General features: G+C 39.2%; 1 protein-coding gene across 1 annotated transcript in view; it reads right to left on the bottom strand.

The window, feature by feature from the left end:
* The window catches only part of LOC126262335 (dedicator of cytokinesis protein 9), a 356,303-nt gene that overhangs the window by 27,019 nt on the left and 315,698 nt on the right, over window positions 1-13,586 (bottom strand). Inside the window, exons 33-34 of the mRNA XM_049958894.1 lie at window positions 5,266-5,476; window positions 885-1,057 (exon numbers count right to left, since the gene is read on the bottom strand). Coding sequence (XP_049814851.1) covers window positions 885-1,057; window positions 5,266-5,476 — 384 coding nt within the window. The remainder of the gene's footprint in view (window positions 1-884; window positions 1,058-5,265; window positions 5,477-13,586) is intronic.

The raw sequence follows: 13,586 nt of genomic DNA, 5'->3' as shown, positions 1-13,586 counted from the left end.
CATCATGACGTTCCAGAAGAGGAAAATATTCCTAATTCTGTAGAGCGCAGTCCTCGTTGAAGTACAAGACACATAGCTACCCAAATGAACGTTTCACAGTCTAAGGTGTGTAGGATTCTTCATGAGAATGGACTGGATCCTTTTCAAGTGCAGAAAGTTCACCATCATGTACGATGTTAAGGTGGAAACACGAGAAGAATTGATACAATGCATTTTCAATGCTGCAATATCAATAAGGAACGAGCAAGTGAAATTACGAAATGCTACTCACGTGGTTCATTCCTGTGTGAATCTTGCTTTAAATCCATTCTGAATGCAAGAGACTGCTACAAAATTGTTTAAATTAATTATTATGTTCATTTTTTATAGTGAAATCCTACAATAAAAGTTTTGTCTGTCATTTTCCTGAGTTTTTCAATTACTGTAGTTCCTTAATTATGGATCTGACCCCATCACTTTATTTACATTTTTTGTTCCAAATAACTTAAGGACCACCCTCCAGAAACTGGGGGAAAACCTCATGACTCACCCTGTATATAAAACAGAACATGAGAGGCTCTTGGAATTTAGCACACTATCAAGATCGAAGTCATTAGAGAGAGCACAAGCTCTTGCAAACACTTAGTCTGGAAAATAAATCGACTGCATTAAAATAATTCTACTATAAATGATTTGGACATACTAAAATTTCAGCCTTGTGAGTAAAACGAGCATAAGAACCCTATTTTTTATCCATTTAATGATTAATGCAACAATGATTAAGAAAGGACATTAACACAATAAGACCAAAAATTGATATCTTTCCAGAAACTACTGCTGATATTTCTGCCTTTTGCAACCATAACAAACAGACAAAGGAATGACATGAAAACTTTTTGAATTACCTGCAATCTAAGCTGCAGTTTCTTTGCATCTGTAGGTTTAGTGAACACAACTTCCTCTAGCTCTGCAACTTTTTGTTGCATTTCATCAATGGCTACTTCAATAGGGTTAAGTTCTTGGATAGAATATTTTTCTACAATTATTCTTTTCTTCACATATGGGAATGAATACTGAGCTGAAAAAGTAGAAATAAAACAAAAAATGTTATACTATGAAAATAATTTAACCAAATCATACATATATAATAAATATTCTCAAACATATTACTGTATCAAGTGTATTTTCCAATGTGACAGATACACATTGCAAATAAACAAACTTGTTCTCATAATTTTTGCCCATTAGGCAAGAAGTTTACTACTGTGCAATGCTCTCCTTTTTCACTGTGATAAGACTCCACAATGAACAATGAAGGTATTCTTCCCAGTAAAACTTCTGTGGGTGCAATTGCTGTTTCCTGTTTAGGGCGGGCTGACAGCAATAAATTTAACTGGATAATATGATGCAATTTGCTGTTGCACGATTCCTATAGTTGGAGTCACGAACGATGGCGGTCGAGCTTAGGCTTGTTCTGCGCACCTAATCACGTATTCTCCGACAGCCAATGAGCGTTAAGTAGTGTTCTGAGCACTCTGCTGTGAATGCTGTATGCAATATGAGCATTATATGTGATGGTAGTGAGTTATTTAGTGAAGTTTTATTCCATTTGTTGCCAGCTGTCATGGCCGACGGTATTGGTAAGCGACAAATTCTACACAAGCAAGTGACGGACATAATTTGTGGGATACATGCTTTCATTATGCGCAAAACACGTGTATGCGTGTACGGCAATGGTCACCTGGGACCAGCAACAATGCAATCCTCATCCTTGTCTCGACCAGCGCAAACTGCCATCGTTCATGAATCAGAGTATAATTATCTACAAGTTATATGTATGGGAACTCAAGATACAATTGGCATGTCTCCCAAAAGTAAATCCAGCTTACCTCAGCATTATATTCAAATAGCTGACCAACATACTACTCAGGTCTGCATCTACATATATTAACCATAAGGTACTGCACAGTACATGGTGGAAGGTACTTGATACCAATATTAACGATTTTATGTCCTATTCCAGTCACATATTGACTCAGAGAAAAACTATTGTCTGAACCACTCTGTATGCACCCTAATCTCTCTTATCTCATTCTCATGATCCCTATGTGTACTATATGATGGTGACAGCAGAACGGTCACAAAACTGTTTTCAAATGTGGGTCCCCCAAATATACACTACTTTCTTCCAAGGATTTCCATATAAGTTCACAGACCATTTCTTTGAAACTTCCACATGGGCAATATTAATGATCCTAGGAGCATGTCTCAGATTTCTTTTGATGTTTATTGTTATACCTACCTGATAAGGACCCTAAACAATGTAACACTATTCTAAAATTGGTTGCATAACTGTCTTGCCTGCAGCTTCTTTTACAGATGTAGTTTACTTCCTCAGAAACTTTGCAACAAATCTAAGTCTTCCATTCACTTCTCTTAATACTAATTTTTCATGTTCATCTCACTTTATATCTCTTCTTAGAATTACTCGCACTTGCTTATATGATGTGACTTGCTCATGATGTACACTACCTAGAGTCAAATATTCATCAAGTAAGTCACTGATCTGCAATGATAGTCTGTATGATCGTACCTTCATTAGTAGTCAGTGACATGGTACAGAGTCAAACACCTTTCAGAAATCTAAGACAGAATCTAACTTTCACCTGCACCTACTGTTTTTAAGATGTCATGCACAATCATTACAGATGGCTGTACTAATAAAACAAGCTGGTTTTCACACCAAGTGGTTTTCCTGAATCTGTGCTGATTCTTTAAATAAAGGTTGTTTTCTCCCTGGAGTGTCACACTGTCTGAATTTAGGCTATGCTCCAGGATACTGCAATAGATGGATTTCAATGATACTGGTCTGTAATTCAGTGCATCCAATCCTTCAACCTTTTTTAAAACTGGATTAATCTGCACTCTTTTTCACTCGTGTGGAATTATTTGCTGCACAAGAAATTCTCAGTTAATCTGAGCTAGGAAAGGAACAAATTCCACAGCTTATTCAGTCTAAAATCTAAGTGGAATACCTTCAGGACCTGATGCCTTGCCCATTTTAAGTAGTCTTAACTGGTTCCAATAATGGGGGTGCTAATATCAGTACATCTCGTTTGTGAGCCTGTGCAGATGTCAAACATTGTTACAGCAGTATCCTCATTTGAAAATATGTTTTTAAATGTAGTATTTAATATTTCGGCTTTCTGTCTGTTGTCTTCAGTTTCAATGGCAAATCTTTAGCCCAGTCCAAGAGGAAATAGAGGGGGTGCAACTAATTTGCAAGTCAACATACCCAATCATTCAACTACAATAAATGCAGAGATGGAGTTCTATTGTTTTGGTGCCACTGTAAAAGAAGAACAACAGAATGCTCCTCATGTCTGAGAAGACAGCCACCTATGAAAAACTATTCCAAAATTAAACTACAAAATGTGGACAAAGAAAAAATGTAAAGGTATTTAGAGCCGTATAAAAGGAAAATAAAATAATAGAGAGATGAACACTAACAATCACATTTACGCCAGTACAATAAGACACGGAAAATGAACATTACATTTTCACAGAACATCAAGGGGAGATGATACAAGTCAAGAACTTAATTAAATACATGAAGTAATTTACTGCGTCTGCAATTAAAAAAAGAAAAGGCACTGACAATATACACTGAAGAGCCAAAGAAACTGGTACACCTGCCTAATATTGAGTAGGGCGCCCATGAGCACACAGTGGCACAAAACGACATGGCATGGACTCGACTAATGTCTGATGTAGTGCTGGAGGAAATTGACACCGTGAATCCTGCAGGGCTGTCCACAAGTCCATAAGAGTATGAGAGGGTGGAGATCTCTTCTGAACAGCATGTTACAAGGCATATGCTCAAAAATGTTCATATCTGGGGAGTTTGGTGGCCAACGGAAGTGCTTAAACTCAGAAGAGTGTTCCGAGCCACTCCTTAGCAATTCTGGACGTGTGGCGCGTCACACTGTCCTGCTGGAATTGCCCACGTCTGTTGGAATGCACAATGAACATGAATGGATGCAGGTGATCAGACAGGATGCTTACATAATACATGTCACCTGCCAGAGTCGTTTCAAGATGTATCAGGAGCCCCATATCACTCCAACTGCACACGCCCCACATCATTACAGAGCCTCCACCAGCTTGAATAGTCCCCTGCTGACCTGCAGGGACCATGGATTCATGAGGTACACATCCATCCGCACGATACGATTTGAAACACGACTCGTTCGACCAGGCAATGTGTTTCCAGTCATCACCAGTCCAAAGTTGGTGTTGACAGGCCCACGGGAGGTGTAAAGCTTTGTGTCGTGCAGTCATCAAGGGTACACGAGTGGGCCTTCAACACCAAAAGCCCATATTAATGATGTTTCGTTGAATGATTCGCACACTGACACTTGTTGATGGCCAAGCACTGAAAACTGGAGCAATCTGCAGAAGGGTTGCGCTTCTGTCATGTTGAACGATTCTCTTCAGTAGCCGTTGGTTCTGTTCTTGCAGTATCTTTTTCTGGCCACAATGGTGTTGGAGATTTGATGTTTTACCAGATTCCTGATATTCACAGTCCACTCACGAAATGGTAGCACGGGAAAATCCCCCCTTCATAACTATCTTGGAGATGCTGTAGTCCCTCGCTCATGTGCCGACATAACATCATGTTCAAACTTACTTAAATCTTGATAACCTGTGATTGTAGCAGCAGTTACCAATCTAAAGACTGCGCTGTACAATTGTTGTCTTATATAGGCATTGCCAACTGCAGTGCCATATCCTGCCTGTTTACATATCTCTGTATATACCAGTATCTTTGGCACTTCAGTGTAGTTGACCCATATGAGTTATACCTTATGACCAATGTAGCAAGGTGGAGCAACAAATTTATTTAATTTAAGATTGTGCGACTGCTAGCCAATTTTTTACTGTACAGAAAAGGAAATTCTATTCAAAAATTTGTTAAATCCACAAAGAGACAGATGAGCTGACCATAACTTGCCTTCAGATGGTACAAATCCCAGTAAATATAATAACAAATGACAGTAAGTACTCTTACATTTTGGAATCGCAGATTCCTTATTCCGGGGAGAAATAAGTAAATAGTTCAGTGACACTCCCACTAGCTGTTCGTTTTTTTGGGGGGAGTGGGGAGGGGCAGGGGCAGGTCACTCAGAAACCAAATTAAGGACTCATGCGAGGTGCGCAGATTGCTGCTAAATATTCTTAATTTAATACATTACTGGAAAATCTATTAAAAATCTATACGCTTACTTGTGAGTATTGTTCTTCTTTTCCATTGTTCTTCAGGGCTGCCACGGACTCTTCCATCCTTCGTGAATGGTGTCTCAAACATAAATGTGTTTATGTCATGTGATTGCTCAAATTCCGTCTGCCGCTCTTCCAATTCAGATTTTTCAAAATAAGGAGTCACATGAGTCACTTGAATGTAAGCATATTTTGAATCAAGGGAACTGGCATTTATCTGAAACATTTGCAGCACAGATAAAAAAAAATGCAATACACACATACTATAAAACTCTCTCTGTGTGTGTGTGTGTGTGTGTGTGTGTGTGTGTGTGTGTGTGTGTGTGTGTGTGTGTGTGGACCAATTTCAACCAAACTTGGTACATTCATCCCTTATTGTCACACAACAATCACTCTCAGGGTACGAACCACCTACCTATCATAGTTCAGGAGATATATCATATCATAAACAATTAGATGCATGAAAAACTGCTGCATCAAGTATGACTTTTAAATTTACTAGTTCCGCGCTACTAACTCTATTCGCAATAATTTTTGCGAACAGTATCCATATATGCTGCTAAATGCAGCATCTGGACACAGTGGTCACTACAACTGCATGGACTACCCTAACATGTCTCCCATCAGACTGAGTTCTCAACTCGTACCACACACTACTGATGTAGTGCCCCTGTTCATTAGCCTCGTTACCTACTACAAGTTGCCAATTCCCATTGAGTTTGAACTTGGTGTGTATCTACATTGAAGGGATCATTGACTGTCGCCTTAATTATATATATGTGGAGTATGTTCTTTCAGACATGTTCAAAAGAAAAGACAGCACATATGTAATTAACAATTATGAGAAGGAAAGTTGCTACCCACTATATAGTAGAGATGCAACTCAGCATCTCTGCTATATGGTGAGAAGCAGCTTTCCTTCTCAATAATTGTTACAGTCCATCCTGGATTTTCCATTGTTTGACGTGTAATTAAGGCAGACAGGTCTGAAAGAACAGACACCACATGTTTAATTAAGGCATGGCAGCCAATGGTCCGTTCAGTGCAGATGCACACCAAGCTTGAACTTCTATTTTTTATTTTACACATCTAGTTCCATAGGACCAAATTGAGCAGCAAATCTCCAAGATCATGAAACATATCAGTACATGAAATTACAACATAAAGGTAACAACAGATAAAGTAAAATGTTTATTAACCAAAAAAAAAAAGACAAGCTGTAAGTTTATTTAAACGCAATCAGTAACATAACAGAGGAATTGGCTTAATTTTCCAAGGAACTCATCGAGATAATAGAAGGAGTAACCCAAGAGGAAACTCTTCAGTTTTGATTTGAAATTGCATGGATTGCTTCTAAGTTTTTTTTTTTAATTCTTGTGGTACTTATTGAAAATGCATGCAGCAGTACACTGCACACCTTTCTGCTTAAGGGTTCAAGAAATGCGACCCAACTGCAGATTGGATTTCTGCCTAGTATTAACTGAGTGAAAGCTGCTTATTCTTGAGAACAAACTGATACTGTTAACAAGAAATGACAGTAAAGAATATTGAGAGGCCAATGTCAGAATACCCCAGACTAATGAAAAGGGGTCGACAAGAGGTTCGCAAACTTACACCACTTATTGCCCGAACCGCCCAATTCTGAGCCAAAAATATCCTTTGAGAATGGGAAGAGTTACTCCAAAATATAATACCATACGTCATACGTGTCAAACTAACACTCATTTCAGATACAGTTTGAATAATAAAAATGCCAGCATTAGGTCTTTGAACAAGACCCTGAATGTGGGCTTTCCATGACAATTTACTATCTATTTGAACACCTAGAAATTTGAACTGTTCAATTTCACTAATCATATGCCCATTCTGTGAAATTAAAATGTTGGGTTTTGTTGAATTGTGTGTTAGAAAGGGTAAAAACTGTGTCTTACTGTGATGTACCGTTAGTTTATTTTCTACAGGCCATGAACGTATGCCATGAAGTGGACAATTTGAAACAGTGCCAATGTTGTATACAACATCCTTTACTACCAAGTTAGTGTCATCAGCAAACAGAAATATTTTAGAATTACTTGTAAAACTAGAAGGCATATCATTTATATAAATAAGAAACAAGAGTGGCCCCAGCACTGATCCCTAGGGCAACACCCATCTTCCGGGGAATCAGTGAGATGTTGCGAGTAATGAGGCTAATGAGCAGATGCACTATCAGTAGTGTGTGGTATACCTTGTGAATTTGGGTCTGATGGGAGGCATGCTAGAGTAGGCTGTGTGGTTGTGGTGACCACTGTGTTCAGATGACATAGGAGTCAGAGCATATGCCTAGTAAGCAGGAGACCCTGGTTTGAATCCTGATCTGACACAAATTTCTCAACTTGTCCCATTGATGTAAAACAATACCCACTGGCAGCTAATGTCTTTAATTCCTGTGTGTCTTGATTCATATTGATTACAGGATAAAAATGGTATCTGTTCTTTTAGACATGTCCAAAAGAACACACACCACACATATACATAAACCTGAGATAATTTATGACTTTCTTATGTTCAATATCATTTGTTAGTTCTATTTGGTATGGCTTTCACACATTTAAGAATTATTTGAAGGTGGGATGCACATGTGTTTTATATGTAATCTCCTCTGCAGACTATTACATTTTCCTTGTTTTCTACTGCTGAACCAAAATCTCCAAACAGTTTTACTAAGGCTGAGATTTTATGTAATCATACTGTTTCATATTCCCACAAATTGTTACACATAGGTATCTGATGAGTTGACCAAGTGGAGCTGTGATTCACTGATGTTATTGTGATAGGATACTACTTTTCTGCAAGTTTTTGAAGTGAACAATTTTAGATGACAGAACTTTTTAAACAAACTTCACCACTTTGAAATCTTATTAAGATCTAACTGAATATTTGAGAAACTGTACTTTACAACACACACACACAACTGCATCTAATATAAAATGTCTGAGGTTATTATTAACTGTGTTTGTGAGGTCTTTACCATACAACATGAACAGCAAGAGTCTCAACACGTGTCTGGTACATGCCCATAGTTCCTCCTACATTTCTCAATGACTGTCCATCTAAAACAACATGCTACATCAAGAGGAACCTCTTCCTTATTAATCTTGAGCAGTCTAAACAGTATGGGCAGTCAGACAGTACATGGCATTAATTTCTTAACTACTTCAACTGGAACATCAAACTCCTTTAAGACACTCCCCATCTTTCACACAACACTCTGACTAGGATACCATGACTCAAACACTAGTACATCTCATCATCCAATAGCAGTGACAATTTGTACTGGTAATTTTCAGTATTATGTGCTGCCAGAACATTTCCTTTGTCAGCTCAAAAGGCAAACAAGTCCTTGATTTCTCACAGAAGACACTGACTCCATTGTTCCTCTGAGCTAATGTTAGATTTTGATGGTTTAGCATTTCCTAGAAAAAGGCTAAAAGTCAGTATAATATCCTCTGCCTCTACTTCTACATCTATACTCCACAAACCACCATATGGTGTGCTGCAGGAGGTACTACTTGTATTACTATCCAATCCCTCCTACTCCTTTCCATTCACAAAATATGTGTGGGAAGAATGATTGTCAGTAAACCTCTATATCAGAACTAATTTCTCAGATGTGGTCATTTCGCAAGGCACACATATAAAATGTGCCTGACTCTTCCTGGAACACACTCTCCCAGAATTTCAATATAATACCCTCTGTGATGCACAACATCTCTCTTGTAGCATCTGCCACTAGAGTTTGATGTTCATCTCTGTACCACTCTTGTGCTGAGTAAATGACCCGATGACGAAATTCACCGCTCACTGTTGGATATTTTCTATCTCTTCTATTACTCCAACCTGGAAAGGGCCCCAGATTGGTGAGCAATATTCAAGAATTTGTCAAACATGTGTTTTGTAAGCCATTGCTTCGATGGATGAATTATATTTCCGTAAGGCCCTTCCCATAAATCACAGCATGACTCATGAGCTTGCTACTTTTTTTTATGAAGTCATTCCACTTAAGGTTGCTCCAGATGGCCACTCTTAGGTATTTTACAGTAATTCCTGTTTCCAGTGATTCATCACCAATAGTGTAATTGTACATTAGTGGACTACTTCTCTTATGTATACACAACATGTCACATTTATTTACTTTCAGACTCAACTGACAGTCCATACACTATTCATCAATCCTCTGCAGGTCTTATTGCAGCTCGCTATCTTCTTTTAGGAAACAGCACCATCTACAAACAGATTCGTAGAGCTTCCAACATTACTCACATCATTACATTCACTGTACACGGTAACGGTCCTATTACACTTGCCTGGGGCACTCGTGATATTACACTTACAACTGTCAATTTTATTCTGTAAACATCAATGTGTCGAGTTCTATCTGCAAGGAATTCCTGAATCCAGTCACAAATCTTGTCCAATACTTGGCAAGATTGTACTTTTTCCACAAACCAACAGTGTAGAACCGTATCCAATGTCTTCCTGAAGTCGAGGAACATGGCATCAACTTGTGTGCTGATGTTTATAGTGATCTGGATTACACAGATGAACAGAGCAGAGTTTTGTAAGAGTTCTGCTTGCAGAATCCAATCTGATTTTTATATAGGAGATCTTTGTTCTCCAAAAATGTCATAATAAGTGAGCATAGAACATGTTCCATAATTCTACAACAGAATGATGTCAGGGATATAGGCCCATAATTAGGTGCATCTGTCTGGTGACCCCACTAGAAAATGGGAATGACCTGTTCTTTTCACAGTCACTATGAATCCTTCATTGCTCTAGCAAGCTACGATAAATTTCTGCCACAAGGAAAGTTCTGCAGTATAATTCCTATAAAATCTTAGTTATTTTGTCTGTTTCATATGCCTTTCCGGTATTAGATGGCTGTAGTTGATTTTCTATTCTGCAACCATTTATCTCAATGCCTGCCATTTCGGTGTTCATGCAATGACTGAAAGAAGGGACCATATGAAGATTTTTTGTGGTGAAACAGTTTCGGAATACCAAATTCATTATTTCAGTCTACTGTCTGTTGTCTTCCATTTCTGTGCTGGTACGGCCACTGAGCAACTGAATGGATGATTTTGACCCAGTTCCTGATTTTCCATTAGACCAAAACCAGTTAACATTTTTAATCAGATTAGTTGGCAAAATTTTATTTTCAAATTCATTAAATGACTTCTTCACTGCTGTCCTTATGCTCATTTTCACTTCATTCAGCTTTTTTTTTTTATTTATTTTTTAAAAGCTAGGTTTTGACTTCATTTAAATTTGTGATGAAGCACTCTTGTCCCAGCAGCACTGTAAAAATGCTAAATAACTGAGCAGACGTGAATGCCTGCTGCACCATTTTTCTAACAGACACACACTATGCATTATGTGGTGTCACCGCTAGACACCACACTTACTAGGTGGTAACTTAAATCGGCCGCGGTCCTGTAGTACATGTCGGACCCGCGTGTCGCCACTGTGGGATCGCAAACCTAGCGCCACCACAAGGCAGGTCTCGAGAGACTGAGGAGACCTCGTCCCCAGTTGTACGGACAACATAGCTAGCGATTGGACGTGCTAAGCCTTGCTCTCATTTGCCGAGAGATAGACAGTAGAATAGCCCTCTGCTAAGTTAACTGGCGACCACCTAGCAAGGCGCCATTTGTATCAGTGCCTATAGCTTACTAATATTCAAGAGAGATGTATTCCAAGGACTAATTAAAAGTTAAGTAACAAGCATCTACGTACTTTTCTTCTTATTCATTTATAAGTCTCATGTTCCAGACTTCACGCCTGTCTGCGTTAGCATTGCGTGCCCTATCGGCTACAGCATTGTGTCTAGGCTGTATGGTCTAGACACAACACATTATATCCTCTCTTTAGAGTAATGTTGTGTGTCTTCCAATTCTCTCATAGTGGAATAACTGTTGCAATTGAGATAAAATTCTCAAGCTTTCATAAAAATTCTTCTCTACCATCATCAGAACTAAAAATTTTTGAATGTCCTGGTAAGCAACCTGTGTCCTAGAGGTGGGCCAAATTGATGAAGGCACAGAATGGTGAGTTAAATAGCCTGCCACAGGGCTGGCTTGCCAAGGCACAATAATGTCAGCAGGCAAGTAGGGCCAGTGACACAGTCAAAATTCTAAAACGCCATTCTTGCCAACCAGTAATTCTCTATTATTTTCCTCTGTTCCCATGCCCTATTAGGTGTGGACCTCCATGCTCTGTTGGCATTATACAGGGTGTATACGTGGACAAGGAAAAAAACTTCCCTGATTTTTCCCAGTTAAAATAAACTTTCTCCCGGCTGAAAACACACTTTTTCCGTGTTATTAAGTGACGGTATATTTTCCCTCGCAACTGTAAAACTTATCAATCCTTTGAATGGTTATGGTTTTATACACGGGCGTAAAATTTCCCGGCACTTTAGAAAACGAAACTCAGGGAAGAAAATTCCTTTTGGAAAGATTTTTGATGTGCAGCAATATGTACGCTGCATATTTCCGTATTACGAAAGTGTAAATTCGAATTCCACTAAACACCATATGTTACTTTCTGAACCATTGTACTCCAGATTGCGATGCGCTTTTGTAAGCCAGTCATAGCTCATGTCACGTGATTCTGCCAGCCGATGACAGCGGATATTCAGACCACAGGACACGTGATGTAGTCAGCTAATAGCAACACTACTGTTAAGCAGCGTGGATACACAAAGAGGAAAAGTTAATGTTTTAAATTAATATACATAGTGTTGCTACAGGAAAAGCAAAGCTTTCACATATAGCATTGGTCAATAAGCTGCAACAGAAGCTAAGCTTTCACATATATCACACAAATGTGCCAGTAAAATTTTAAGCCGAGTCCAGTGACTTGTCCTCAAAGTTTTCCACAAATAAATTAGCTACAGCAGAGGAGAGAGAGCTTCCTGTAGCACTACATCAATTTGCTCATAATAACGACATGAATGATCTTCTGGGCATGAAGTACTTCTAAATGGCTCGTCATCAAACGCTCTGTGATTTAAGAAATTCATCGTACGTTCTCGCACATAGTTCAAAATGGTAGTCTGAATCTATGGATTTCCCTAGTAGTTATAGCAACGCTGATCATTCGCAAATCCAAACAACAGCATAATCAGACAGCGATTGTTGTTCACATGTTCAGCTTTACTCCACTCAGGTTGTATAGCCCGGTTGCCTTTTGCTGGCAGGAAAGTTTTTTTATTTCTACAAGCAACAGGGATTCCCCTGACAGACATCACGTACACTATGCATGCATTCAAAAATCAACTTTTTTTTTTACTATGGCACCAAACTGCTGATGTGATTGGTCCCTAGGCTCACACACTACTTAATCTAACTTAAACTAACTTCCACTAAGGACAACACGCACACCCATGCCCGAGGGAGGATTCGAACCTCCGACGGGGGCAGCTGCGCGAACCGTGACAAGCCGCTCTAGATCGCAGAGCTACCCCGCACGGCTTACGATTCATTCAGAAATCAACTTACAGAGCATGTTCAAAAACCAAGAGGGATGCGCATCAAAATGATATGAGTAATCAGTAGACCAACGTGCGCTGGATGCTAGGCGCTTCGTGAAACAAGGTTTTTTCCTCCTCAAGAACATGAATTTGCCCCCCCCCCCCCCTCCCTCATAGATCCGGGCCCACTGCGCACGCGTGAATCTGGCAGCTTCGGCGCGGCAATAAAATTTTTCCCAGTAGCATCTAGCTGCGACTGCTTACACAGCCAACAACCACATTTCTGTAGCCAGAAATGGGAAAAGGTACTACTCATATGCCACTCAACTGCGCATGTGCATGAGCCCGCTACTACTAAAACGAATCAAACATAAACAGTTATGACGTCACCCTCGTCGGAGGCAATTTGTTGTTATGAAGCATTGCACAGTCTTCCTAAGGCCTTTGACACATTTTGCTGTTGGTAAACCCTTGTATGAGCACTGTGTTTAGTTGTTGTATATGCCACATTTCCTTTGCAATTTATGGTTAATTTTCGTTTTGTTTTCTCGTTCACATTTTATTGTTGCAGTATTATTCTGCAGTAGCGGGATTCAGTAATATCCTTTGTTAGAGTATCGATTCTTACCGGACAAAATTACAAAATTTTGACTGAAACCTAAAACAATGAAAAATTCCCGGAAGTCTAAAAAATTCCAGGGACTTTCCCGGTTTTCTCCCGGATGAAAAAAGTTATGGGTTTTTCCCAGATCTCCCGGTTGTCCTGGGTCGTATACACCCTGTTATAGCAATACAATCAAATATCAGCCGC

Source organism: Schistocerca nitens, chromosome 6 (genome assembly GCF_023898315.1).
Source record: "Schistocerca nitens isolate TAMUIC-IGC-003100 chromosome 6, iqSchNite1.1, whole genome shotgun sequence".
Lineage (NCBI taxonomy): Eukaryota > Metazoa > Arthropoda > Insecta > Orthoptera > Acrididae > Schistocerca > Schistocerca nitens.
This window is presented reverse-complemented; position numbering and strand designations above follow the sequence as displayed.